The sequence below is a fragment of the Parus major genome, chromosome 2 (assembly GCF_001522545.3).
Source record: "Parus major isolate Abel chromosome 2, Parus_major1.1, whole genome shotgun sequence".
NCBI lineage: Eukaryota > Metazoa > Chordata > Aves > Passeriformes > Paridae > Parus > Parus major.
In genome coordinates this window covers 33,615,298-33,641,905 of record NC_031769.1, presented here as the reverse complement: position 1 = coordinate 33,641,905, position 26,608 = coordinate 33,615,298, and the positions used below count along the sequence as shown (strand labels likewise).

Below are 26,608 nucleotides of genomic sequence, written 5' to 3'. Positions count from 1 at the left end.
TTAGTGAAGTTAAAATGCGGGGAATGCTGTCCCTGGGATCACGGTATCTTTCCAAGTGAAGAGGCAGTTTTTACAAATTACCATTTTTCTTGGGAACTCCACAAGGACTGCTTCACTTCCTTGGGAGGTGCACCAACATGAAGGGGCCAGTGTGTGCTAATCCAGGGTGTTAAGTCAGCAGCTGCTGCTTTGCCTTCCAGCTGCCTGTGAGTGCATTCCCAATTTATACTTGTTGGGTTTTTTATACTTGAGGCAGCCTCCATTTAAATAAACCTTCTGTTTGACATTTCCTTTTGCTAACCACTTGTCTACATGTGTAATATGTAATTTGCCATTATTAAGATTAATGATAACCTTTTTGTGCTTGAAGGCTTTAGGAGAAGTCCACAGTAGTTTGGCTTTTGGGCTGTGATTTCTGATGCTTTACCTTGTCTTTGGACTGTGTAATTCTCCTGCTGTAATGCAGCAATTGCTCAGTTGCTGTGTGGCAAGTCCACAGGCCTGGTTTGAGCAGCAGCAGAGTGCCAGCTCAACAGAGCTGTCCCCCAGCAGGCCAAAAATCCTGCAGTTTCATGACCTTATTGTAATACTTATGTAACCTGTGTCTTTAAGGTTTTTTTCTTTTTTTCACGGCTTCATGCACTTAAGTACAATTTGATGGGGAAAATAAAGCTAACTGAGAGGGCTGTGCAACTCTGGAATAGACCAAGCAGGCAGAATTTTATTCTAAAATATATTCTGGAGCCTCTAGTATTCACCAAAAATGTGAAAATTGACGTAAGTACACTGTTTTCCTGTTTGTACTTGCCTGAATGTAGCTTTCTTAGTCATCTATTTAGAAAGCTAAGTCATCTATAAGCACTTATTATTGTGGAAATGTGAAAGTTTGGTATCTGATCTGTTTCACACATTTTTGATAAGTCCATCTCTGTGGAATTCAACACCTTGATCTGGAAAGAACCTAAACTTGTGCTTAAATAGTAAAGGTGTTCTTGAATTCTAGATTTAAAACTCCTGCAGAATCATATTTATCCTCCAGTGTTCTGTCATTGAAGTCAAGAGCATAATCTCCTTTTTATAGAGGAGGATTTTTTTTTTCCTATTAAAGATATAATTAAGGCACAGTGTTAATTTGTGATTTTTTTTTTCTTTTTATTTGTAAGAAGACACAAATAACGTTGCAGTTGGAGTTGATACTGTGAAACTCATAGTGCTTTCCTTGTAATGGAGGTTTTAGATGGGGAGCAATTTCCAGTAACATTGAATTTATCTATTTCTGGCTTTTTAAGCTACATCCACATAGGAACAATTGCAGACTTTTGAGGAAGCCAACAGAAATATTTGCCTTGGCATCATTAGTGAAGCGAGCTAGTTTCAAGGGAAGTGTATGTTTTAATTAACTGGCTGAGCTGACTTATATCAGCCAGTTTCAAGGCCAAGTTAAATACAAGACAGGCACTCTGTGAACCTGCTGGTGGGCGAGCGGAACATGTGTATGGATGTTCTGGCAAAGTCAGGTTTGAGCCTGGAGAACCTCTGTGTTGGCAGTTTACCCCAGTGTGATCTTGCACAAAAAAGATGAGATTATCATTAACATCTCCAAGTGACTTGGGAGAGACTTGCAAGTCCTCGGTCCTTGCAAACATGTGCTTTTAAAATCCTTTTAAAATCCTTTTCAGGGTCATTATTTTCATTACATTAAAAGCATTTTGTTACTCTTTTAGAGATTAAATGGAAATGGAAATAAGACGCTTGGGTTGGCAAGAGGAGTTTTGCCTTTTTGCTTTTGTTGTAACTATTTGGTATAAAATTGATATGACTTACAGAAGACATATTTTTCAAACCTAGTTCTTTCTAAGATATGGACATCTCTAAACCCTTCCCTCCAAAAAGTAGTATCTGCAACATCAGTGAATTGTCTTGTGCTTCTCACCTCAGCAGAGGTTCAGTGGAGCTCACTGAGAGACCTCAGTTTGTTAGGCTGAAATTCGTTCCCTAATAATCACCCCCACACTCAATTAGCATAGAGCAAGCACCCTATGACAAAGATTGATAAAAGGATAATCATCAGCCATAAAGAAGCTACTCAGGTTGTTGGTCTGTGAAATCTGCTGGAGGATTACAGCTACCAAAAAATTTTGACAATCCAATCACTGCATTTGTAAGTGAGCAGGGATTCAGATCTCCTTCTTTAGGCACCTGGACTTCTGTCAGTCTTGACCTCAACCTCTGCTTTTGTTAAATGGTGGCAGGGTGGGGTAAAAACAGGACTGGCCAGTTCATACTCAAGATGTTGAAGAGCAGTATAATTTTTACCACCTTTAGGTCATCATTTTTCTTCTTAGACTATCTTTACCACTTTTCTAGTGGTAGTGACCTTTCCTGGTCCCCATAAGAAGAAAGCTTAAGGTTGTAAAATAATGCCACTGGAATTTCTTAGCATTTTGTAAGGTGAAAAGTGATCTTTCACAGTGATTTAAAACCAGGGCTCTTAGGAAAGTGAAGCTGCTTCTGATAACTTTCTTGTGTCTTGTAGGCTAAAAACTTACTGCTGCATTATATACAATGAAGATGTGGCATGTATTTTTGTGCAGAAATATTAATGAAGAACCAAGTTATATAATTAAAGATTACACTTATACAGGATGTGTATGTCTTTGTTTATTACTTGCTGTCTTTAAGATATTTTGCCATGTTAGGATTTTGCAGTGCTTTCAGGCTGCAAGTTATTTCTGTGTAGTGAGGTGATTTAGTAATCATAGCATGCTTCAGTAGTCAGTGATTTATTTTGTTAGAACATACTCCACAGAAAATGCCTGGCTTTGTGTGAACAGTTCAAAGATGGCTTAGTGCAATTTATGGTCTCTCAGCCTTAATTATACACTCATACTACTTGTCTAGTTGTCCAGTAGGAAAGGTTGTGGATGTCAGAAATTGGAGGGCTCTAATCCTGCAGATGACTGAGTAATTCTGTCTCTTTCATGGATGTTAGCATTCACACTTCAGTCTTTTAAATAGTGAGGTTCTGGGATGCAGAACAAAATTCTGATGTATTTTGTATAAGACAAGAATTGTTTTAATAATGTTTCATTTAAAAAAGAAAGGAAAAAAAATGTAGCACCATAGTAAATGAGGGGGTCATAGCTAAAAAATACAGCATTACAGAAATTCTTCCCTCTGTGGAATGAAATCAGTGGCACACAATGCTTATAAAAGACACATAATGAGGGCAGCTAATGTACAGCGGGTGACAATTTGTTCTACCAGATTTAAAGTGTTACTGCAAAACCAATGAAACAGTGAGTCTTGGACAGCCCTTGTTAATTCAAGAAGTGAGAGTAAGTAGTTAAAGTAATGTTAATCAATCGATCCCCATAAGCTCTGGATATTTTTCTTACAAGAAAGGGAACTCAGATCAGCCCTAAGTTATATTGCTTAAATATTCTCAAGAAGAAATTTGGCATCTATGACTGTTTAATCCATTATAGGTGTCTGATTGGAAACTATTTAGGCTACTTTTGGCTGACTTTTACCAGTCTATGTGAGTTAGAAGAACCATTGACTAAACTTGTCACCTTATACAGGGCCATTTTTGTGAGATTGACAAGAAATTTTGGTCTCCCCTGCTCCTCGTTCCTGAGTCAGATTAAGGGAGAGCATTGGCTGATGCATAACATCCTGCTCAGTGGGGCAAAGACATGTTCAAAGACAAGCTTTGGGCAGCATGTGTGGCATTAGAAAACATTGCTAGTGTCTGTATGAATGTGCTTAGGCATGAGAAAAGCAAAGTGCTGGAAGTCCAGGCTTGAAGGTTCAGCATCAGGGAATACTGCTGCTTAAACTCACTGTAGAGATCTACTTGCTATTCCTTAAAAAAGAGAGGAAGAAAAAAATGCACTAATTACTGGGGTTTTTTGTATCAAGTCTGAGATAGTTGTGATCTTCTTGTAGTTGTTAACAATGTATATTCACTCTTCTCCAAAGAGTGCTAACTAATATCAGGAATATAAGCAGAGACTGACTAAATTGGAAGTAAAATAAAATAAAGGGGGTGAAGGGGTCAGGCTGGGGCAGAAGGAAAAAGGGCAGTCCAGGGAATGAATTGCATCTGTGTGCAGTCCTGTGGCACAAGAGTGAACAAGTGGTTCTAGACATCTCTGTGAAAGTTTTCACATGCTCTTATGTTGGGACATTTTAGGAGGGGAGCATACCAGTGAAAGCAGTAGAGAGTGATGGAGGGCAGGATATAGAGGAAGAATTGGAGTTAGGAGGGGGCAGGAGAGAGGAAAGGCACTGTCTGAGGCTGGGCAGAGGAAGAGGGAATGGAGGCAGAAAGGAATGAAATGGTGGCATTTTTAGACAGTGAGAAAAAAACTGGTAGTGGTTACCCAAATGTGCATGTGCCTGGATAGCACAGCCATGCAGGTTTTAGGTGGATGCAGAAGGTGGATGCAGTGTGGTTTTCATGCCCCCCAAATGGGGAAGGATTGTGCCAGGGCCTCCTGGCTGCTTCCACCTGTGGCACAGCTGGTCTGGTTTCTCCTCTTTTCTCTTCTTCTCTGAGGGCCTTGGCCCCAGAACAAGTTTCTCTGTTTTTTGGGGTTTTTTTAGTGTTGTTTTTTTTTTTGGTATTATAGCTGAGGAAGAGAAATAAAACCCAGCAGTGTTATGTGTAGTTCTTGCTGCAGTGCAGAAGTGAATGCAGCATTCTCATGACTGGCAACCCAGCACTTGGTTGCAAGAGGAATAGAAATGTGTCAAGCATTCTAAGTGCTAAATTCATACAAGATTTTTTTACTGTGGCTTGGATTATTTTGTGGAATTGGTATATACAGCATAATTGACTCTAAAAACATGTGAAGTCTGATACATGGAGGGGGAAGGGATAGATAGATAGATATATTGAATAGAATCTGCCTTGTGTTACTTGTGTGTCAGGCAGCACATTCTGACAGACGGGAGTCTGCTTTCTCCAGGTGCCAGCAGGCAAATTGCTCTCTGCTTTGATAGCACACTCCTACAAAAGTTATGGGGCTTTTGGTTTTTGTCTTCGTATTTTCATCTTCAGCTGGTGTTATGGGGAGCTGCTGGCAAGCTGCGGGAATTGCAGGGGACTCTCCATTAGAGCCTTTCCTTGTCCTCTCCCACAGATAATGTGCAGCACTCTGATGTAAACCAGCCCCAATTTTGTCTCCTTCAGCCACAGAAACTGTTGTTTATAGGTGGAGGTTAATCCCATTTAAGAACTGGATTAGCAAAGACATAGTCATTTAACCACAGATGCCTGAACTTGGGTTGCAGCAGTTCTCAGATAGTCCTGGCTGGGATTAGTGCCTTGCAGACCTTCTGCATCGAGACAGTTTCATGGCAGGCCACGCACCACTGAGGTGTAAATCTAAGAGAGCTCATCATGACAGTAGTTGTATGCTTGGCCTGCTAAATGATGGTGGGTTTTATAGAAACAAAGGCAGGTAAAAGATCTTTGTATGTTGTGTGAACCTAACTTCCTCAGAGAAGTGAATTAGACAGCATGGGAGATCACTGATGCTTTGCTGTCTTTGGTTAGCTTCATATGGAATGTGACGTGCTGGCAATTACTGCAGAATTTCCCCAGGCACCAGCAGGATCTGTTCCTCTTAAGAACAACAGGCTTGGGTTTGCTGATTGGGTTGGCACTTGTACATTTATCCCTCTTCACTGAACTTTCTTAGTTATTTATCTCTTCAGGGATATATTGATAAAGGCATGTTAGCAAATCCTGCAGCCTAAGCTGTGCAGGAGCAAGTGTAAGGAAAAAGATTAGGATCTGTCTGAGCTTAGAGAGGCAGGCAGGGGATTCCTTTCTTGAATAAAGACATTATCTGTTTCAGCAGTGGTTTGACAAATGCACCACCCCTCAAGCACCTTCCACGTTCAATTCAGTTAAAAATCTTCTTTAAGGCATGGCAGCAGAGACAGATTTCAAAATAATTATTTTAAACCCCACAAAAACCACCAAAAGCAACTGATCAAGTCAAACTAATGTGCTTATCAAGATAATGAGTTTTTAAACATTAACAATGCTTAAAAGCTGTAGGAGGAAGCAGAAACAATCCAAAATACAGGATTTGCTTGGAGTGCCCCACACCCCGCCCCCCTCACCAAGCACAAAGTAGATGGTTCTCAGAAATAAAAGATGGATATCAGCAGTGCTGTGGGGAGCCATTTGGTGAAGGCAGTTTTTATTCTTGATAGTTAAAATGCAGAAGTTACACATAGAATTGGTTTTCAAGTAACACATAAAACATGTTGTTAATGACTATGTAGTTATCTGCACAGGCAGGATGCACACTTCCCATTGGGAACTTTTGAAGAGTGTTTATGCTCAGCTCCTAAAGGTGCCTGTCAACTATGCAGGGCAAATTTGTATTTGAAATTTTAATATAACCCTGGGTTTTGGTATAAGAAAACTGTCTAAACTCTGGACATACTCCCTTGGCTTTGGTTTCAGAAATTCCAACCAAAACTCCTTTGTTAGATAAAAGCACAGCTTAACTGCAGAGGACAATGGATACAGTGATTGAAAACATATTTTTTCCTCTGAGTGAGAAAGTTAGTGGTCGAGGGAGTTTGGATGTGTTTGCTTCAGGCCTTTTGGTGGGCAGTGCTCTGCCTGGCAAGCATTTTGCTTCAAGACCATTTTTGTATGACTTTTCTGATTCAGAGCTTCAGAAAATATGCTGTAGAGAAGGGAGAGAACAAAGCTCAGAGATGCAGAAGGAAAGTCTCAAGGCACAACAGAAGAGATCTAATCACTCTTGAAGCATCTTAAAATGTTAAAATAGCTACATTAAAAAAGAAGCAGGCTTGAGCCATTGAACACCATAAGTCATGGAAAGCGGTGAAAACTAATATTTATGAGGGGGATTGTGAAAGCTTGTGTGACAGTTGGAAATGACATCACTGTTGATGTTTCAAATTCTTGTGTAAAGCAATGCAACAGTGTGTTTGTGAATGAATGAGCGAGTGATTGCGCTGTGCTAAGTGTACTCTATGGATAAGCTGGGTTGGGCTATTTTGGACCTCTTGTGTCCACTTAGAGGTCACTTTGCAGCATTCAGTCCCCTAATTTCAGTGTCAATACTGAAAGCTCAATTTTGTGTATGTATTTCTTTATTCCAGATACAGACCCACGTGTATTAGAGAAACAAGAACTTCAGCAGCCCACCTATGTTGCTCTAAGTTACATTAACAGGTAAGAGTGGTTATTTTTCAGGTATAACTGATCTTGGTTTGCATAGTATATATTCTCCCAAAATGGCATGCTTATGGATGCACTCTGTTTTGCATCATGACGCTATCAAAACACCTCTTTTGGAGAAACAGTTGAATTAAAATGTAACTAAATTTTTAATCACTTCTGCATAGGGCACAAGCAGCCCTTCAGCTGCACTGCTCAAATACTTAAGAATGAGGTTATAGCTTTTTATGTTTTAGGTAAATCTCATGCCAAACAAGATAATTTTCTTGGCTTAGTTTTCCATTTCATTGTACTTCACACAAGTGAGTCAAGAAAGATTTCACTTTTGATTTTAAAAAAGTTCTATCTGATAATAGTTCAATATATAAATGCATTTTTTACAGAACTTCAGAAGTGTTTCAGCCACAATATATATCTTTTAAAATCTTGCTTACCAGCCCTGTATAACCCAAAACTTGAAAGCAATTAAGAAATTAAACAGTTTTAAAAGCACTTTTCTAAGTAACAGGGCATCAGCTTTTCAGTTATTGACTGATGGTGGTACTGAAACCTCTGGGGTACTCCAGCATGGATTATTGCTTTCTATACATAGAAGACAAGTTTGCTTTTTAATCTTTTTTGTCTAGAGGATGAGATACAAACTTGTAACCCTGTAAGCCTGGAAGATTAACCCAAGATTTAGTTTGGCATAGACTGAGTTGATTCAAACTCTCATGGGTCACGCAAAACTTTTATTTCGAATTCTACTTCATTTTAAAAATGGGAAAAAGCGAAAGAAAAGCAGAAACCAACAAACTTCTAAAAACACAGAATACACTCTTTGACTTTCTATAATGTTTGCTGTAGCAAAAAAATGTCAGTGAGTGTGTGGGGGAAGAATACTTCTAAGTATGGAAGTAAGAAGTGGTGTTCACTTGGTGAAATGACTACATTTTCTCCACTACATGAGACTATGATGATTAAGAATAGCCAGTATTGACATGATTTCCTACTTGGCAAGTAACTCTTCTTCTTCCTGGAGACAGTCCGACTCTTAAAGCATATTTTGAAATTGGCCATGACCCTTTTTAACACTTAGTTCTGCTGATCTCATTTAATGTATAAAACTTTTTTTTTTCCAATGTGTAGGCTTGGTATGCTGTTGAACGTGATGATATGTTTCCCTCTTTCCATCATCATGCTTGGGTGTTTTCTCTTTTTGCTTCTATGATTATTTTACTTAATGTGAGAGAGGGGGAAGGTTTTTTGTTGTTTTTTTTTAAGAAATAGGGAAAAGCTGTTTTAAGACCACATACTTCAGACCATACGTAAGACCATGGGACTTGTTTTAAGACAGTGGGACTTGATTGTCCAGTTTGGAATCAGACTCCTTTTAAAGTAGTTTGAAAGTGATACCTCATCTAGATTTCATTATTTTTTGTACCCTTTAAACAGAGTTCTGTGTGACTGAGACAGTTTGACTTGCTACATATTTTGTCCAAACTTTCTTACTCTGTCATTTCTGAAAAATAATTCTGGAGAATCAAACTGTGTTGTTTGTATAGTAAAACTGAATCTGAGTTGACCTGTGCTTGAACCAGCTGCTATTTAGCTGCTCTTTTAATTGTATTTTATTTTTTTCCAAAGTATCTTTCATTGAACCACCTGCTCTATGCAACTCAAGCTCTTGAGGGAGCAGCAATATCCATTACAGTACAAGACATGCCTTTCTATTTCCCACTACATATGCCAGAGCTGAGTTCTGCTTTGTTGTCCCAGGCTATGAACTCAGATTTTGTAGCCTAATACATGTCATAAACATGTTGCATACTGTTAGATATCAAACACCAGATACTGCTGCACTTTTTTTAAACCCATGCTTTTATGGCTTCCAAGTGGAACTGAACTTAGCTCAGTTCCTGCTGTGAGTTACAGACCTTAAAACAATCTTCCTCTGCAAGTTTCTATATTCAATATGTTCTGTGTGGGCCATACGGTCTCGTGGAGCCTGGGAAAATAGGGACATCTGATTCTCAGGGACTGCCAAAACTGTATGATAAAATGTACACTAAATATATGTTGTGGTAGATTAAATGGATGTGCTTTATGCTCTGCCCATTGCCCTGTTGTATGGTGGCTATTATGAGGTAAAACAAAACATAAATCTGGGTTGTCTGGCTTGATAGCTGGGAGGATAAAGTATCAGTAAAACAGATAGTAGAGAGGGAAGGGTACTGGAGTCTCTGTTTACAACTTGAAACATACTCTTGTTTCCATTTCCCTTCTATCCCTGGTTATTTTCTCAGGCATATTATTACGGCAATACTGTTTGAGCTCTGAAGTTCTGAGACAGCCCTCAGACTGTGGATGTCTAAATCTATAAGGCTCCATCTCTTTCTCTGCCGGAGATTTACTACCATTACAGCTTTCAGTAACTACACACAGATGCTGCTTCCATACTGAGTGTGATCCTCATGTAGACAGATAACGTTCCTTTTAAAACTGCTGGACAAAATATAAATTATGGGTCATAATGGTTTGTTACTGCTACATCAAACACTTCCCTCAGACACTGACTGAATTGCCACAAATCCCTTTCTCAGACAGTTTAGTGTAGCCTTAGTGCAGTCCCCAGTATTGATGGCTATTCCCTGCTTTCTTCTGGTTTGGTTTCTCAGAAGTCAGAATTGGAATCAATAAAAGGCACACTACAGCCAAAGCAGATGCAGTTAATCTGTTTCCGTCCTATAAATACAGGAGAGGTTTGTCTGCAAGGAGTTCAGTGGTGCTACTACAAGAATGGAATACTGGCTGTGATCTGTCAGGAATAGTTGCAAATGAGCACTTGGGCCAACATCCTCCAGTACTTGCTAGAGGTATTTCCTTTGTAGATGGGTCAGGACACCTTTATATTTTGTATTGCATTGAAATGCAGAAGTTAGCCACAGTGATTAATATTGCTCATACTGCTTCTTAAATGCAGGTTTTATAGCTTTAAGTTAATAAACATGACTATGAATTTTGCTTGGTGTTTTATTGGAATCTGCATAGCATTGTTTGTGCCTCTGAGTGTGTTACTCTGGGTCTGTAGAGGTGATGATGGCTCTTGAGGTTGCTGTATTACCTGGCATTGCAGCATACAGCCAAGGCTTTTAGACTGGTGCAGTCTAATGGAGAGAGACTTCTCACTGTTCTAATATTGGAAAGGTTTTTTTATGTGGATACTGCTGGTTGCCTTTTAATGAGGAAAGCAGCTTTTTTGGGAATGTTTGGGCTTTTTTAAAAAAACAGAAAAATAAACATACCAATATCACTAGCACAAGTGAGAAGACAATAAAGGCATACAAATAATTCCTTTGTCTGAAAAGGTCATATTAAAAAACGTTTATAATGAAAAAGCTTTTATTTCCCAACTTAGTGAATGAAAAATTCTTTATGATTAAGTTTTAATGGGGATATTTCAACTTTGAGATTGTGAGTACCAGAAATAAGAAAAAAGCATAAGTTATTGGAGTCAATTCTCTTCACCTTGAATATGAAGGATGGGAAGTACCATAGTAACTTGTATTATTGGAAGCATATATCATAAAAAGAACATTTAATTCTGTATTTAATGCAGTTTCCATGAAATACATTTTTCTTAGATACAGTAATTACTTTGGTTAAAAAAATTTCATCTTGATGGGAAAATGGTGAGCATCTTTCTCTAAAAGATAAAACTCCCTGCATCATTCACCTGATAAACAGTAGATCAAGCTTCAAGTCTTTCTAATTATTTCAGGCACAATATTTCCACTTTGAAGTTGTATCATTCATGGTATGTAACAGATTGAGACATTCTACCAATAAATATATAAAACCCCTTAAAATTGATTTTTGATCTCAAAATAGTTAATTTGTTTTTTTGAATGAATAAAAAGCAATTTTTTTTAAAAAAAAGGTATAACTAAGAGCTAATCTAACTTTTTTTGGTATAGCCTACACTGTCTTAAATCTCATGCCATGATTTAGAAGCAGAAGGGTAGGGACAAGGCAGACTTTGCCATTTCAGGAATTCTGTTATAGATGAGTTTTTCTGCATGGGAACATATGAGCCCTTGAAGCTGTTAAAAGTATTGCTGTATCACCTGTTAAGACTTGCTACATTTTATAATGCCTAGTACTACAGTTCTTCCTCTTCGTATTAAAATTTAACTTTTCCTTCCCGTAACATGATGCTGTCTCATTTGAATTGAATATCATAACTTTGTAAAAGTGCAGTGATTCCCTTGGATTGTTGGTTCTCATCACGCTGAAGGTGCATGCCAATGCTTCCAGTAGCTGCTGGATTGAATGCATGTGACAGGATACAGAAAGAACGGGATCAAAGTAACATGTCAATTGCCAGATAATATTTTTCTGTGTAAGCCTATTTTTAAGTTAACAGTGACCAAATAGATCATATGGTTTTATTCATGTAGCCATATCTTTATGCTCTGCTATTTGACTTGTTCTGGAGATGGAACAAGACAAACTTCAGATGATAATTCAAACAAGATGTGCAGAAATGAATGACAGTTAGGATAAGGGGAATGCCTTTTGGTTTGGAAGGATTTATGCAGATGGCTTTGTTTTCTCTTTCTCTCTTTACCAGTTTCAAGCCCAGCAAAGCTGAAGATTTATATGATGTACAGCTCTTCTATTTCATGTCAGCAGTAAAGATCAAAAAGCAGATTGGCACTTTAAGGAAAAGCCTTAATACCATGCCTTGAAATAAAAATTATGTGGTGAACTTAAATGTAGAACACTGAAAGAATGTGTCTTAGTTGTGGGGTTGATTTTTTGTTTTAATTGAGAAGGAATTAGCTTTCTTATGGTAATTCTTCTGTGAAAGACTCAGGTTTTTTCCTTTCCTTTTCTTTTCCACCCCATGAATTTCAAGTGAAAGAAGCATTGCCAAGTCAGCATCATTTCTTGCAAGTGAATGTGTGCACACCTTTGTGTAATTTAGTTACCAAGCACTAGAGTTGTCAGGAAAAGTCCTCAAGATTTTCAGAATTCTTGTCTCTGGTGGCATTTCTTCATCTTTTGTCAACGTGGCATGCCAAAATTGATGAAAAGAACATCTTCCTGGCACTGTTTGTCTTGGCCAGTTCTGTTTCAATTCCCAGCTTTTTGCATAGGTCTCTTGCACAAGTCACTGCATTTAGGGAAGGGGAAGGAGAAATACTTTATTGTCACTTGCTTTAAAAAGAAGGCATTTCATTTCTGTAATGTTTAAATTTGATCCTAAGCAATACTAATGTTCTCAGAATGACTGTGTGTTGGCTGCACAAAAAAGCATATTCAGATTTTTTTTTTTCAGCTATGTGGGCTAATAAGGCTCTCAGTATCTATTTCTCTACGTCACACCACAGTAAGGTCCTAATTCTTACTAGACTCTGGCAATAACACATGTATGTGCATTGTTTATATTGCAATTACTTAACATTTGCAGAGCTATTTGGAAAACACATTAATGTGCCCGGTTTCAGATCATCTGCAGAAATAAGAACTTGTAGAAACTATTATGCTTTGATTTATGAGTGAAGAATAAGCAAACATTTTACAATGGTGATTAGTTTACTTTTCAAGTACAATCTGAGTTAAAATGGCTGAAAATAGTGGCTGTTCTTCCCGTCTCTACCATTTAGAAAAAATGTCTGACATACACAGCTATTTACTTCCTATCCTGGTAAGCTTATTTTCTTTAAATCACCATCAACAACAGCAACAGAACATTACATGCACAGGAGAAAATTACAGACTGAGTAAATAACTTCTTAGGAAAGGTTCATACTGTCCAGTGTTTTGCTAAAAGCTTATTGTGACAATCTCAGCTACATGTGATGACTTGCAGATTGGCAAACGTGCCATCCCTGGAATCCCAAGGCAGCCCAGACCAGCTGCTGGTAATTTTCATTGACTGTGGCCTGGTCTTTTTATGAACTTAAAATCTACTTATCACTGATGTGTACAAAAGTACATATGCTTCTTTGTCTAATATAATTGATTTTTAAAAAGTAATAATATTGCATTGTAAAGCTACCTACTTAGATATGTTGCAAAAAAGCATGTCTAGGATTAGAAAAACTTAAAATTAGATTTTCAAATAATTGCAAATTATTGAATTTTTTCCCCCTATGTTAGCTTCTAGTGATGTGAGCACATTGATGATTAAGATCCATTCCATTAGTGAATATCTCTATACTAACTTATTAATACTAACTTATTAAAATGCAACAAATTATATCCATAATTCCTAAGGTGTCTAAAGACACTCGATGTTTCCCTCTCTTCTACCTCATTCTCATTTTTGCATGTAACACTTCCAGATAAGGGCTCTCATTTGCAAAATCTTGCTGGAATTCGGTGAGAGATGGGGCCCATAAACATAAAGGCCACATATCAAACAGAGTCACAGCACAAAGTCTGTGCATTGCCGTAGGCATTCAGAAGTAGGGCCCCAATTTGGAGGTCGCATACCAAGGCTGTCCAAGTCATGCTTTAGGACAGCCTGTAGCCTAGACTAGAGATTAAGTGCAGATGAGAGAATATTCTTAGTGCTGGAGAACTTGGCTCGTGAGGAAAGAACATTGATGTCATCTTCCGCTATGTGAAACCTACTCCAAAGTGTTAGTCTCAGCCTTAATTTTCATTAAATACGTTTGCGGTTGGGTTGACCTCTCAATTTGATTCTGAGCCAGAGAGAAAATTTTATATCCTGCAAAGATGCATTCCTTATCCCACCACTTCCTCCACAATACTCCAGTGTCCCGAGAAATGGAGACCAGGTGGAGAGCTTGACAGAGTTGGTTTCTTCTCTTATTGAGGCCAAGGGTGCATTTAGCAGGCCAGCAAGGGAATTTTGGAGTCCACCAGCAAAATGCTTTTGAAAGATGGTTCTCCTAGGTCTATGACTGGAATAGCACAGTTTATAGCAGTCTTTAAGCACCTACAGTACAGAGCTGAAAGGAACCTGTGTTGTGCACTGGAATCCTGACTAGTCTTCATGCTAGAATAAAATGAAAGGAAAAACTGAAGCCATCTGAAAGCAACTGGTGGGTATGAAACGTAAGGGTGAAAGAGAGCACTGAGGGTATATGTTATGATAAGGAATTAGTGAAGCTTGACTGCCCTGATTGTGAGCAGGTGTTATATAGTAAAGGAAGTTTTAATATGATGAAAACGAAGGAAATATGAAAAGGTTCCTTTGGTTTTTAGTTTTCCTTTGCGACTGCTCTCCTAAACTAAAAAAGTGCTGAGAGGAAGATGCCTTGGCATATCATCTGTGATTTTTGTTTAATCCACTTAATTTTGCCACAATAGTATGGTATCATGTAATCAAAAAATATTTTTTGACAATGTAGAGACAGTAGGAAAACCACAGGGCTTACTGGATTTTTGTTACGAATATAAAAGCAGAGAAGAGATTGCTCTGATCTTGCCCTTAGATTTTTCTGAAACATCCACAACTCAATGAAGACAATTTAGAAGGATGTAAAAGTGAGAACTTGCAAGACGTAGCAGAACCCTGAAACTGATGCAAGTACATGGGTTTTTTTCTGATGTACAGCTGTTAAATGTGTTTGTGAGGTGGACAGTAGCCTGTCTTTGACCTCTGAAACTCTAAAGTCTAATTCAATGCGCTTCAGCAATAGTTGTGTACGTTACATATTACAAATTGTTTAAGTAACGTATGTTGGATTATGGTGACCTGAAACACTCAAAAAGCTTGCTTGGCTCAGCAAACAAAGGCTATTAAAGGGAGGCTTTATTTAATTAATTTGGCTCAGTTATAGTACAATTACTTAGGCTGATTTAGTACTTTCTGAGTCTTAGTTTCCCCAAAGCAGTACAATTTTGCAGACACTAGATTTCTTGTTCCAATTTTTCAGACAACTGAGAAAGGTTTTCTTTCATTGTTAGTGTTGGGGGTTTGTTTGTAGAGTTTGTTTTGTTGTTTGTTTTTTTTTTAAAATCAGGCACAAGTATTTCCCCAGGTGGTATATGAGGATACAGGCAGAGATGGAAATAATTACAGCAGTAATAACATCTACAAGTGGAGATGGGCTGCAGGGGTAGACACTGCTGATTTGTCCTTGATTTATTGAGGAATTGCTGTGGCTTTGCTTTGCATGACTGTTTAATATCTAGTAATTTCTAATTAGAGTAATTTTTAATTAATTTTAATTTTTTAATAATTTTGTAATTTATGAGCAAGACACCCTAACAGAGAGGGATGTAGTTTTGGATTCTGCATGGAGGTGCAAAAAAAGGTGACTTGTTTCAAAGTTGCATGTAACATTTCATATCTGCCACCATCAGTGCTGGGAATTGACCATGTGCCTTGAATGACCCTTTCACAAGCACTTTTGAGCTGGGAATAGGCTGACTTTATTACTTGCTTTTATAGTGTGGATAGCAGGACCATTCCTCTTAACATCCAGTTCACCTGTGATGATGGTAACAATTTGTGCTATTAAGTTCCACTGCTGCTACACATAATGTAAAGTAAATTCAACAAAACTTGAGTATTTGTTGAAAACAGTTTCCTTCCCTGCAGTAGCTTCCAGTGTGAAATATGCTCAATAAAGTGTTAAAAAACCTAGCCCAAAACATCCTGGTTCTAGGTGAGTCAAGGCATTTATGTGTGACTTCCCTCTCTACTGTTTCTTACTTCATTTGCTCACTTGCCATTTCTAGAAGGTCAGTATTTAGGAAAAGTTGTGAAGCAATTTAAACCAGGTTAGTCTGTTTGCAAGAGGTAGCTGAACAGATCCTGTCCTCCATGCTGAGGATTACCAGGGCTGATGCTGACTTTTTAACCACAGAACGTGGGTATAAAAGCCTGGTTTGAATATTTTTAGCACAAAAACTTTGAGCTTATGCTTTTAATGTGATCTTTGGGATTTGACCAACTACAGAAATATTATCTGTTACCAATGTTGAGATTGTAGAAATGCCCTGAATTTTCACCCAGCGCTATGTAGCAGTTCTTTAATAAAAATAAAACCAAGCGTGTTACCATTTAAAATAATGAGGAAAATACCTCTTGGTAAATGTAATTCTCATAATCTGCTAAATATACTGAAAAACAACATTTTGTGGAGGCTTTTAAGAACACACAGGGGAGTACTTAGATTTCCTGTTCCCAATAATTTTCCCATGTAAAGTATATTCCCTTATTTATTTTATAATTATTTTCTACTGATTTCTCTTACTTAGTCATAATGCTCTTAGAGGCTGCCTGTTGTTGTTGTTTTTTGCCATTTAATGCAGAAAGCTGGAAAAAGGTTTGTAGAAACCTATAGTGCAGTTATATAAATTTAACATACTCTTCTTCATGCTTGTATGAGAAGCTTCAATAGGTAAAGAACTTCTAATATTTCTTTCATGCTCCATGAAGTGCAATCTCATTTATTCTTATTGGCACCTAAGGTCCTGTGCACATAATTGTTCATTTGCATCACATGTTTTAATGTTGCTGGTAGTTTTGATTTCACCCATCTGGCTCAGTTAGAGCAGTGTAATTCAGCCTGGCTAGGCTGGGGATTGTAGACAAAACCATTGCTCTGCTGGAAACCAAACTGCATCCCTTTCAGTTAGAAGGGATTTCGTTTTAGGCTTCAATCCTGTAAGAGCCCTTGATTACTACATTGACTTGAAATCTGTTATAGGAAACTACCTGTCACTGTTTCTAATTGAATACTCCTACAAATCACATGTATAAATGAGGAGTGACTTAGTTTCTTGTGAGAGAGCACAGCTGACGATCTTCCTACCTGATTTAAAATTATGATTTTTTTTTTTCTTTAACGATATTTTTGTGCAGGAATGAAATAATTCCCAAAACTTAATGTAACATGGATTTTGCTTTAATTTCAGACTAAGAAACTTTAAAAATTCTGCTTACATGAAATGCAATATAAAATTTCAATCTACATGCCCTCCTAAAGGTATTGTGAGTCTAGGCTTTTCTTTTTTTTTAATTATTGGTTTAAAGTGATTGAGACATGAGGAAACATTGCCAGTAGTATAAGCTTTATAGGAAAAGATGTTGTACTTTCAATGAGCTAGGCAATTACATGTGTTTTGGCTTTGCATTCATGTGATCCATAAAAGATGTTCAGTTTCCTTATTACTATTTTTTCTTTTCTATTGCTGCCTCAGTGATGGCAAATGCAGACAGAAAATACTGCTTCAGTAAAGTTTGGACTTCGTTATTTCACATCCTGACTGTCTAAAAAGCATGCTGGAGGTTTTTATGCACAGGTTGTGATGAAAAGGCTTAGTTTCTTAGTATATTATTGTGATGGGGAAAGAGAAGAACTATGGCACAGAGGTATTCCATCCACCTTTCTTGAAAACAGTTTCTTGGCAGAAATTGTGCTAAAGTATAAGTCAATTACCATGAACAATTTTTGATTTGCAAGAGCAGTAATTGTATACATACTGCTTGTCAATGCATGTTCTTACATATGGGATAAAACTAAAACATCACTATCTGATGAGTTCTTCATTTTTGCTGATGTCCCTATTTCGTTTGAGGCATGGTTTATTGGGGTAGCATGTAAGGCAGAGTAAAACTTTCACGATGAAACCTGAAACTGGATGAAACAAACCTGAGGGCTGGATCAAGTTCACAGGAACATTTGCTGAGGTTTCTAAGTCTGGGTTGAATTTGCAGCCAATCTGTGCTCACTTACTGTGCATTGAAAGAGCCACAAGAAATGTATTGGTTTCGTATGGTTACAGCCTTCACCCACTTCACTCTACTGGTGACTTCAGTAAAAGCTGGTTGTTGCTTGCTCTGACTTCAGTGAAAGGGAGCTGAGGCCCGTGTCAAGTGATGTAAAAAGTCAAGTGTAGTAAGTGGTCTGACAAAAAAAAAGTACCATCAAGTCTCATTCCTGTGAGACAGAAAGCAAGAGACTCTGTGCTCCCAAAAGCACAAAGGAGAAAGGCAGATGTGGGCAGGATCTCCCATCACTTGAGAAACTCCCACTTGGTCATTATTGAGCTATGGCACAAGTGATAAGGATTGGACTGGGCATGCAGGGTGGGTCTTTCGTTGACAGGGAAGAGAGGACAAGGAAGGGCCAAGCAGCAAAACTGAGGATACTTCGCCTTGTGGGTACAAACGTGGGAGTTTCGTGGAGGATGTCGTTCAGTGAGGGAAACACGATGGAAAAAAAATTAATTGAATATAGAAGTATTTGAGGGGAGTAAAAACCTGGGTCAGCTTAGTTGTAGGATGAATGAAACATATCAAGAAAGAAGAATTCAAGGGACACAATACACGAACTAAGTCCAGATGGGTTCTTCAATGTGATGGGTGGAGGCCAGTATCTTGTTTTAACAATTAGAGAAGGGTTATTGAAGGGTCATTTCTGGATCCCGATGAGTAGATGTAAAAGGAAAGCTTTCCACTTTGAATTGTCTCTGGTAAATAAAGTCATCTGGCTGCTGGGCGTCACTTAAAAGCTTTGTTTGCTAGTCCTCAGAAGATACTTGATGATATTGGTGCTTGTATCTCTCTTGTGAGCACTGTGTCACAGGAAAAGTTTGATGGCTGCATGTTTGAATAGGACCTGGTATCATTCTTTGGAGGTAATGCCACTAACAAACATCCCTTTTTATTTCTCTGTCAACAATGCTGAAATAAATTAGCTAGCAATTGAAGTTCTGATCTTTGGATTAAGTTCCAGTGTGGTAATATATTTGGGAAAAAAAACTAAATCTAATGATAAATAAAAAGCGATCTCCCAAGACATATGTAGGAAGCAGTAGGGTAGAGGTCTTAAAAGTTACATAAATTAATCTAATCGTCATCTAATAACTAGTTGGCTGGGCAAGAAAGCCCCAAATTAACGCTCTGGTTACTGAGGGGAAGGACTCAGGTGCTGTTGTCTGGCAGTGCAGCTCTGGAGCAACCTTAGCACATAAGAGTTTAGAGGAAGCAGGTTTCCATTACTTTTGCTGGTCATAGGCAATTTGTTTCCTGTCCATATCATATAATGGAAAACTCCCTATGGCCTTGTGTTTGGCGCTCTAATATTTCTCTCAGTACTTCCCTGAACTACTGGTTTGTCCTTGGGGAATTCAGTAAATATCTATGAGAAATTAAGTGCCTTGCTGTAATACTGACTTTGGATCAGTGGGAGTTGTAATAAGTAGTTTAAGTATAGAAGGAACTTAAAATAAGAACTACCAGCCAGGTATCTGAGAAACCTCCCAGATTAAATCTTCCTGTTAGGTCTCTTTGGCACCTGTCTTCCTGATGATAGTGTGTGTTACAGGCAATGCAAGCCGAGTCTGTGGAGCTGTGGTTGGGCCTGGGGATCCATGAGAGAGGACAGTACCTAAAGGGATGAATGTTATTGAACAGTGGGTCTTCCAGTTGGGTTTGTGTGCCCATTTCTTTTGTATCCAAAAGTTTTCTGTTAACTTTCAACAATTAGTCCACAGTATCTGAACTATAACCCCAGTTTTCAAGTGACAGATGCTGAAGACTTGGCTAGATAATTACATTAGCATTTACTTTCCTAGAAACTGTACATAGAGAAAGACAGCATACTGGCAAGGCTTTTACATAAGAGCAGCAGTTCACAGAAAGTAGCATTTCATTATTATGTCTGTGATGCAGCTTTGAGAACAAAACCAGGTAATCCCTGAGGAGCAATTCAGCCAAAGCAGCTCAGAGTTGTAAGAACTGGCCCCCAGTACCTTGTAGTTCCTGCTGCCTGACTGCAGATTTGTGCTCCTTTTTCTTACTCCCCCACCCCCCAGTTTTCTGTGAAGATGAAATTATTGCATCTCAGACTCTGCTTCTGTTGTGGTTTTATTTTTCCCTGAGTAAATTGAGAGCATTTCTATTTCTCAGTGCACTGAAACAGTAGTGACAGAGCTGAAGACTTGTATTTGATGTGGTGAGAAGCCTTGTGATTTAAGAGGTGTCAGGTAGGTTAAAACGTGGTGACAGGATATCAAGGATTCATTGCAATGAGGAGGAACATAGGATCTCACCAGGTAGGAAAACAGAGAGAGTGGAATCTACAAGGTACCTCTGTTCATGCATTATAACCTTGACACTAAGTATGAACATACACTTTTGGATCTTCTTATCCTATATGGGGATGAAATGAGAAATGTTTTCTGTGGAAATTAGAGAGTGAATAATAATTATTCCTAGTAGCATGTAAAATACTTAAATGTATTTTTCCTCAAATACTGTTTCTGTAAAATGCAGTAAAAGTTACAAACCGCTCTTTCCTCACATCATTTGATTTTTGGGAAAGCCATGAGCAAAGGTATGAAGCTGTGAGCCAAAAGGCACAGATTCTGTTCCCCATCCCATCAATTATCTGCTTTGTGATCTGAGGCAAGTCATTTTTTTGCCCCTGTGTCACCTCCTAGTCTGTCTGATGCTTTGGCTGACTGCTGACAGATCCCTCCATGTCTATGATAAAAAGGACTTTATATCAGACAGGTGGTGGTGTCAGCTGCATCTCTCTAGTTGGTGGCTGTTCCTACAGCATATTGAGAATTACATTTAATAAGCTAATCAAATAGAAGTATGTTAATTTAATTTTAAAGACACAGATGTTACTTTAAATTCCATAATATATAACATAGAGATTAGTTTTTCAAGACTGGACAAGACAGGCAATTTAATGTGAATTAAATGCAGAAATTTTCACTAACGTAAGTGATGACTCTGCTGTAGTTTAGAAAGGTTTGGTTAATTTTTCTGCCCCCAACTGTTCATTTTCCTACATGTCTTTTGCCTTAAAATTCTGGTTTAACCAAACAAGAAACCAGCCTATCAAGGTGCTCTGTCAAGGTGCTTTCTGGTAAAAGTCTGCATGGAAGCATGCAGTGCTGGCAGTTTTGTGAAAGCATAGATGCTGGTAGACTACTTTCAAATTTCAAATTCTTTTTGCTTGGCATTTATGTAATAGATTGGATCTGTTGGCTTCCTGGACTTGCCATTTGTCAGAAAAGAGGCATTTATGAACTTAAATGCATGGTATGTATATAGTATGACTAAAACTGAGCTATATGAGCTTTAAAAATTACATTCCAAGAAAATATCAGAACTAATTTATAGTTCATTCTTATCTTTTAACTTCTGAGGTTTTTAAAATACTGCTTGGTAAAGAGCCCACACCTCAAATACATATGTAATATATCGTCCTTCATTGGGTGGAATTGGCGAGCTGAAAATACTATTGACAGGAGAATTTCTTAGTCCAGATGGCCTCAGCTTAGTGTAATTTACCTTTTAATGTATGGCTTGCCATCTGGGACAACTTTGCTTTGGGTGAAATTTGCATAGCCATCAGATATTTGTTACATGCCTGGAAAGAAAAGTGGGAGCAAGTTCTGGCTTAATGCTAATACTTTGCTATCACCACATGCTACCAGTAAAGCAGCAAAATAAGAATTAGACTCTTCATTTGTTCTCGGCAGTTAAATTATGAATCTCTGCCTTATAAAGATTAGATATTTTTCCATGAACTCTTTACTACTGATGAAGCAGGCAGTGCTTTAATCGTGAAATTGTTTCACCTTGTTAAAATACTGCCGTTCTTGTTGGACAAATTAAGTTATAAAATATTAAATATGTGCACCAGGCATTTCCAGACTTCAAATAAATTTTCAGACAAAACAAACTAAAACATTATGGGAATTCACATTTTAATGCTTGATTTTATTCTAGTTCTATTTTTGTTACAGTAGTTTTAAAAGATTAGACATTACTGGTTCTAACATAGTGCCACACTATTCTTGTAAATGTCCCAATAACAACAATAATTAATATCCCCACATTTGCATTTTAAGCCACTCCATTTCCCTAGTCATCTATTACTTGGATGTGAAAAAATAATTTCTCGTCAAAACTTGGCACAGAATACCCGAATTCCATACTTTTTACCAGATGTAAAAATAAAAGTGAACGAATTCATCTTTTTCCCACCAATTAAAGGGTTCAATAAAGTATGAGTTAAATTTTGTCCTTGTTTTGATAAATGGTTTTCATTTACAAAAGTTCAGAATAGCTCTGATTTAAAAAAATTAAAAAGGTAAAAAAAAAAACCAACAGAGAGAAGGAGAGAGAAGGGGGATAGGGGGAATCTGCCTTATGAATGATAAAAACATGAAACTGCTGCTTTTCTGAGAAACACTTGCTTTTAGCAACGCAGTACTGTAAGATAACAGTCATTATCTCCACTTGATCACCATTGAGATGGCTTTGGTCACAGGCTCTGGTAAGGTGCTGATCACATCTGTCTCAAAATACTTCCAAGTGGTTAATTCAGGCCAAGAGCCTTGTACTGCTTCAGAGTGATGTGTGTCCTTGTCTTCCCTGAGAAAGATTGTTTTTCACCTCTGTCAGTTTTTTATGAAGACCTTGGTTTTGCCCAAACCCAAACTTACTACCGAAGCCTGTAGTATCCTGTTGAATCTTCTCAAGAAAACTTCTTGAGAGAGACCCATTGATTTAAAATTATACTTGATGAGGTGTAAGTTTTATTCTGTGATTCACTATTCTAATTATAATTTTCTCTGGGGTAAAAATCTAAGAAATATTGAGTACATTCAGAAAATGGCAGAAGCATCTCCTGCTCTGGGTTAGTAGCCACACAAAGCCCACCAGTGTGCTGGCCAGAGCCCTACCCTGCAACACATGGAGTGGGTGGGTGGTAGTTTCACACAGTGCTGAAGAAGGGTTTTTCTGCTGGATTGGTGAAAGTCTGTTGCAATAGTGCTGGGTTTATGCCAGTGAATCATCTTTATTTATTTAGGAACACTTTTTTTTCAAGCCTGACTTCAGTTCATGCAATTATCGCAGCTGTGTTTCCCACCAGGGGAATTGCGTGGTTCTTGCAAATCTCTGCCCAGAGGTGTTGGCTTGTGTGAGGCATAGGTATAAAAATTGCACATAGCTGAAATACACTATTTTTTCTTCAGTTAGTGTGCATTGCTGCCGCTCGAGGAGACCACAGAGGAGACAGTGGCATATAATGACCAGACATTGTTGAAGCCTGCCATTAATTTGTTCTTATTACAGACACAGATTTTTATAACACTTTTTTCTAATCTGAGTTGAAGTTTCAGGTCTGTCTTTGAAAAGTGGTATTTTTGAAAGCCAGAAGTATGTGGATATGTCCTCATCCCTCTGCAGAAGGACAAGCAGGGACTGAAGGGAGTGGTGTCAGCCTATATTGTTGGAAGCACTTTACCTCCATGAAGGAGGTGCTGTGGCATTCAAGACCCTGTGGTTTGTCTTGGCAGAGGACAAATTGCTTGGCCTGTTTCATGCCTTGCATGAAAGAGGACCACAGGTCTACTGAAGCTATGTTACATTGACACAATCTCAGGGAGTGTAAAATACTCTCTGATTTAAGGAGGTAGGCCAGTACTGAGCCTGAAGAAGAAGGGAGGAAAAAATGCAGCCCACCCTTGCTCTAAATATGTAAATATTGGCATACAGGAATAGGCATTTAAAATTTATCACAGAAGTGAGAGTACTTTGCAAGGCGGTGCCTGGTCAGAATGACAAAAGAACAGGCATATTCTGTAACTCGAAACTCAGGATTCCTTCCCATTTCTGTCTCTAGTGGTTAGAGTTCTTCGCTCTTGCTAGATTACAAGTCCGCTGGGACTTTTAAAGCTACTTATTCAGACTTTACTGTTTTGGATGTACAAGAGTTAGTTGCATTAAGCTGTAGCTTGGAAAAAAAAAACTGAAACCATTTTTATAGCATTTTAAAATAACTTTATTAAAGGATAGCATAAAAGATCACAGTTTTTCTGTTTTTACAGCTCTGCTTTGAAAAGATAATAAAGCTACTACATAGGACATGTATTAGGCTGGTGATTAATATGTCTGTGTGTTACAACTCTGAATACTCTGAAACTAGCTTTATATTGGAATGAATGAAAATGTCACATAATGAAGCCGCAGAGGAGGAGTACAGTGCTAAGAAAATAATGTGTACTAGTCTCTCACTAAGGTAACATTTTACATTAGCAGAGTGGGCTGAGCTTTTTTTGCCTTCCATATGGGGATCTTAAAGTACTTAACATCAAAGCAGAGCTCTGTTTTGATAGAGTAATTGATAGAGCCTGGATAATCCTACTGCACAAGCATTAGCAGGAAGCTGGGGCTCTTGACATGCTGGAGAATACAGTGGAAGTTTTAAAGTGTTTTTGTCTAGGACTATTCTTTAATCACTGATCTGTATTTTAGGCACTTGAGTTCTAATATGTTGGTTTTAAGATGAGATCCAGTACTGAATAAATAAATGTTGTTATTGGGAGGGACATGTGAAGACAAGGTCGTTTTCTGCTAGGGAAGCATGGATGTCTGCCTTCTTTGTAGACACTGCATAATTTAGGTTGGAAAGAATCCCAAGAGGTTTTGTCATTCAGCCCCTGGCCCTACATAGGGTTAACCTCAAAGTTAGATGAGCCTGATTAAGGATCTTGTCTCTTTAGGGAGCATTTTCCAGTGCCAGAGAGCTCTTGTGAAACTTCTTTCGTCCATATAAAATGGAGATTTTTCTGTGCTAAGTAACTTTTACCCATTGACTTTTGCCCTTTTGATGTGTACACATCTCTCAGTAGAGCATGCTTCAACCTTCTAGCTAGACAAAATCAGCCAGCTTGCTCAGCTTCCTCGTATCTTGCATGGTGCAGCCTGAAGTGTGCTTCCCTGCTGCCCATCTGTCGCTTTGCCTCTTTGCTGGGGTTGCAGAAGGGGACATACTCTTCCAGATCAGTCCTCACAAGTGCTGTGTAGGTGGTTTTAATGGATTCCCTCAACCTGCTGCCTGCCATGGTACTAAATGCAACACAGGCTGTGTGATTAACCTGTTGCTGCTGTGATGTGTTGCTTGCCCTGGGCTAAGATCCTTTCTTTCCATTACCAGTTCTTTTCTAAGACATTGCATTTCCTAAGCCCTCAGGCACTGCAATGATCTGTAGCAGTGATGCTGTACTTAATTACAAAAAAAGAAGAAAAAAAAAAAATAAAAAAAATTTGCCTAGTTGTCTGTCATGTATGTCTGACTTTAAACACCAGAAGCTGGAGTATCAGTCACCAAATACTCAGTTGCTGATCAACCCAAGTTTGCGTGAGGAATGTTCTTTGGGTTGTGCCTCTGAGAGTTTGCTGTAAGAGCAGCTCACGTAACCGGGTCAGTTTATGCCTTCAGTGGAATTCATCTCAATTACAGATGCGACCACTAAGTATTTTAATAACTATATCACTAATAGTTTAAAAAAACATGAAGGATTAAGAGCCATATGTTCTCCCAGGCATGTGAGCTTAACAAATGCAGCATTTTGCTATAAAACTTCCTTTTTATTTTTTTCACTTTGGTATGTAGCCACCCCATCCCTTGGCAGAAGTGGGATTCTATCCACAAGCTACAGGCGAGGGTGTGTGGTCTTACAGCAGCATGGGAGGAGTTGGGTCAAAGGCAAACTTTTATATATGTGCTGTGCTACTGAAGGGAAAGGAAGCAGTAAACCAGAAAGGACTGCCTCCTTTCAGTTCTGGCACTTTTGGCTTCCACTTCTGCAGCTGAGGAATCCCCCTCCCTTCTCTGCTTCTTGTGTAAGAGTACAGATGCTATATTGGAGAGCCAGTGGAGCTGTGCTAATGGGGATGAAGTCTGAATGAAGAACTCATCCTGCAGAACCGACACTGTAGATTTTGTTGCCTGAGATGCATTTCATAGAATACAAACCATGTTGGATGTATACAGCATATTGTTTATGAAAAATACCTCAAGCAGCCAGGGGAACAGCATGGTATTTTCTGGACAGAGCTGCACTTCTGCATGCCAAACATGGTTTCAGTAATCTCATATTTAAGGGAATACAAATTCAAACCTTATTTGAATGTGGCCTGACGGTACAAATATTTTATTTGATGCAACTAGTTTGCTGCACAAATTTTTCCCTTCTGTATGTGTGGATGTGAATCAAAAGCATTTTCATTATTTCTTTGAAATGTGTGTGAGCACAAGAGAAATGGGAACAGGGTAGTACGTTTAGTCAGATCTGTGGTGCCAAACTTCCAGACTCATATCATTTTAATGACTAGTTATATGATTTTGATATTTCTTTCATACTGAATGGTTTTTAGTATCTAATATTTTTGGGTCAGCTATACTGGTGCAAATGCAAGTTTTGTAATAGTACCACAGTAACTACATCAGCTTCCAAAGAACAAAGACATATTCTGGGTTAAAGTCAGAAGGGAAAATGGTATGAACCGCACAGGTGGTATTCACCCTCTAAAGCTGCAGAAAACAGCTTGTAGTTCAGCAAAGGAAGCAATTAGACAACCAT

At 38.3% G+C, this 26,608-nt stretch overlaps 1 protein-coding gene across 1 annotated transcript in view; it reads left to right on the top strand.

Moving 5' to 3' along the window:
* Positions 1–26,608, top strand: part of JAZF1 (JAZF zinc finger 1) — a 188,377-nt gene that overhangs the window by 97,548 nt on the left and 64,221 nt on the right. The window contains exon 2 of the mRNA XM_015617865.1: positions 7,162–7,234. Within this exon, the coding sequence (XP_015473351.1) occupies positions 7,162–7,234 (73 nt within the window). The remainder of the gene's footprint in view (positions 1–7,161; positions 7,235–26,608) is intronic.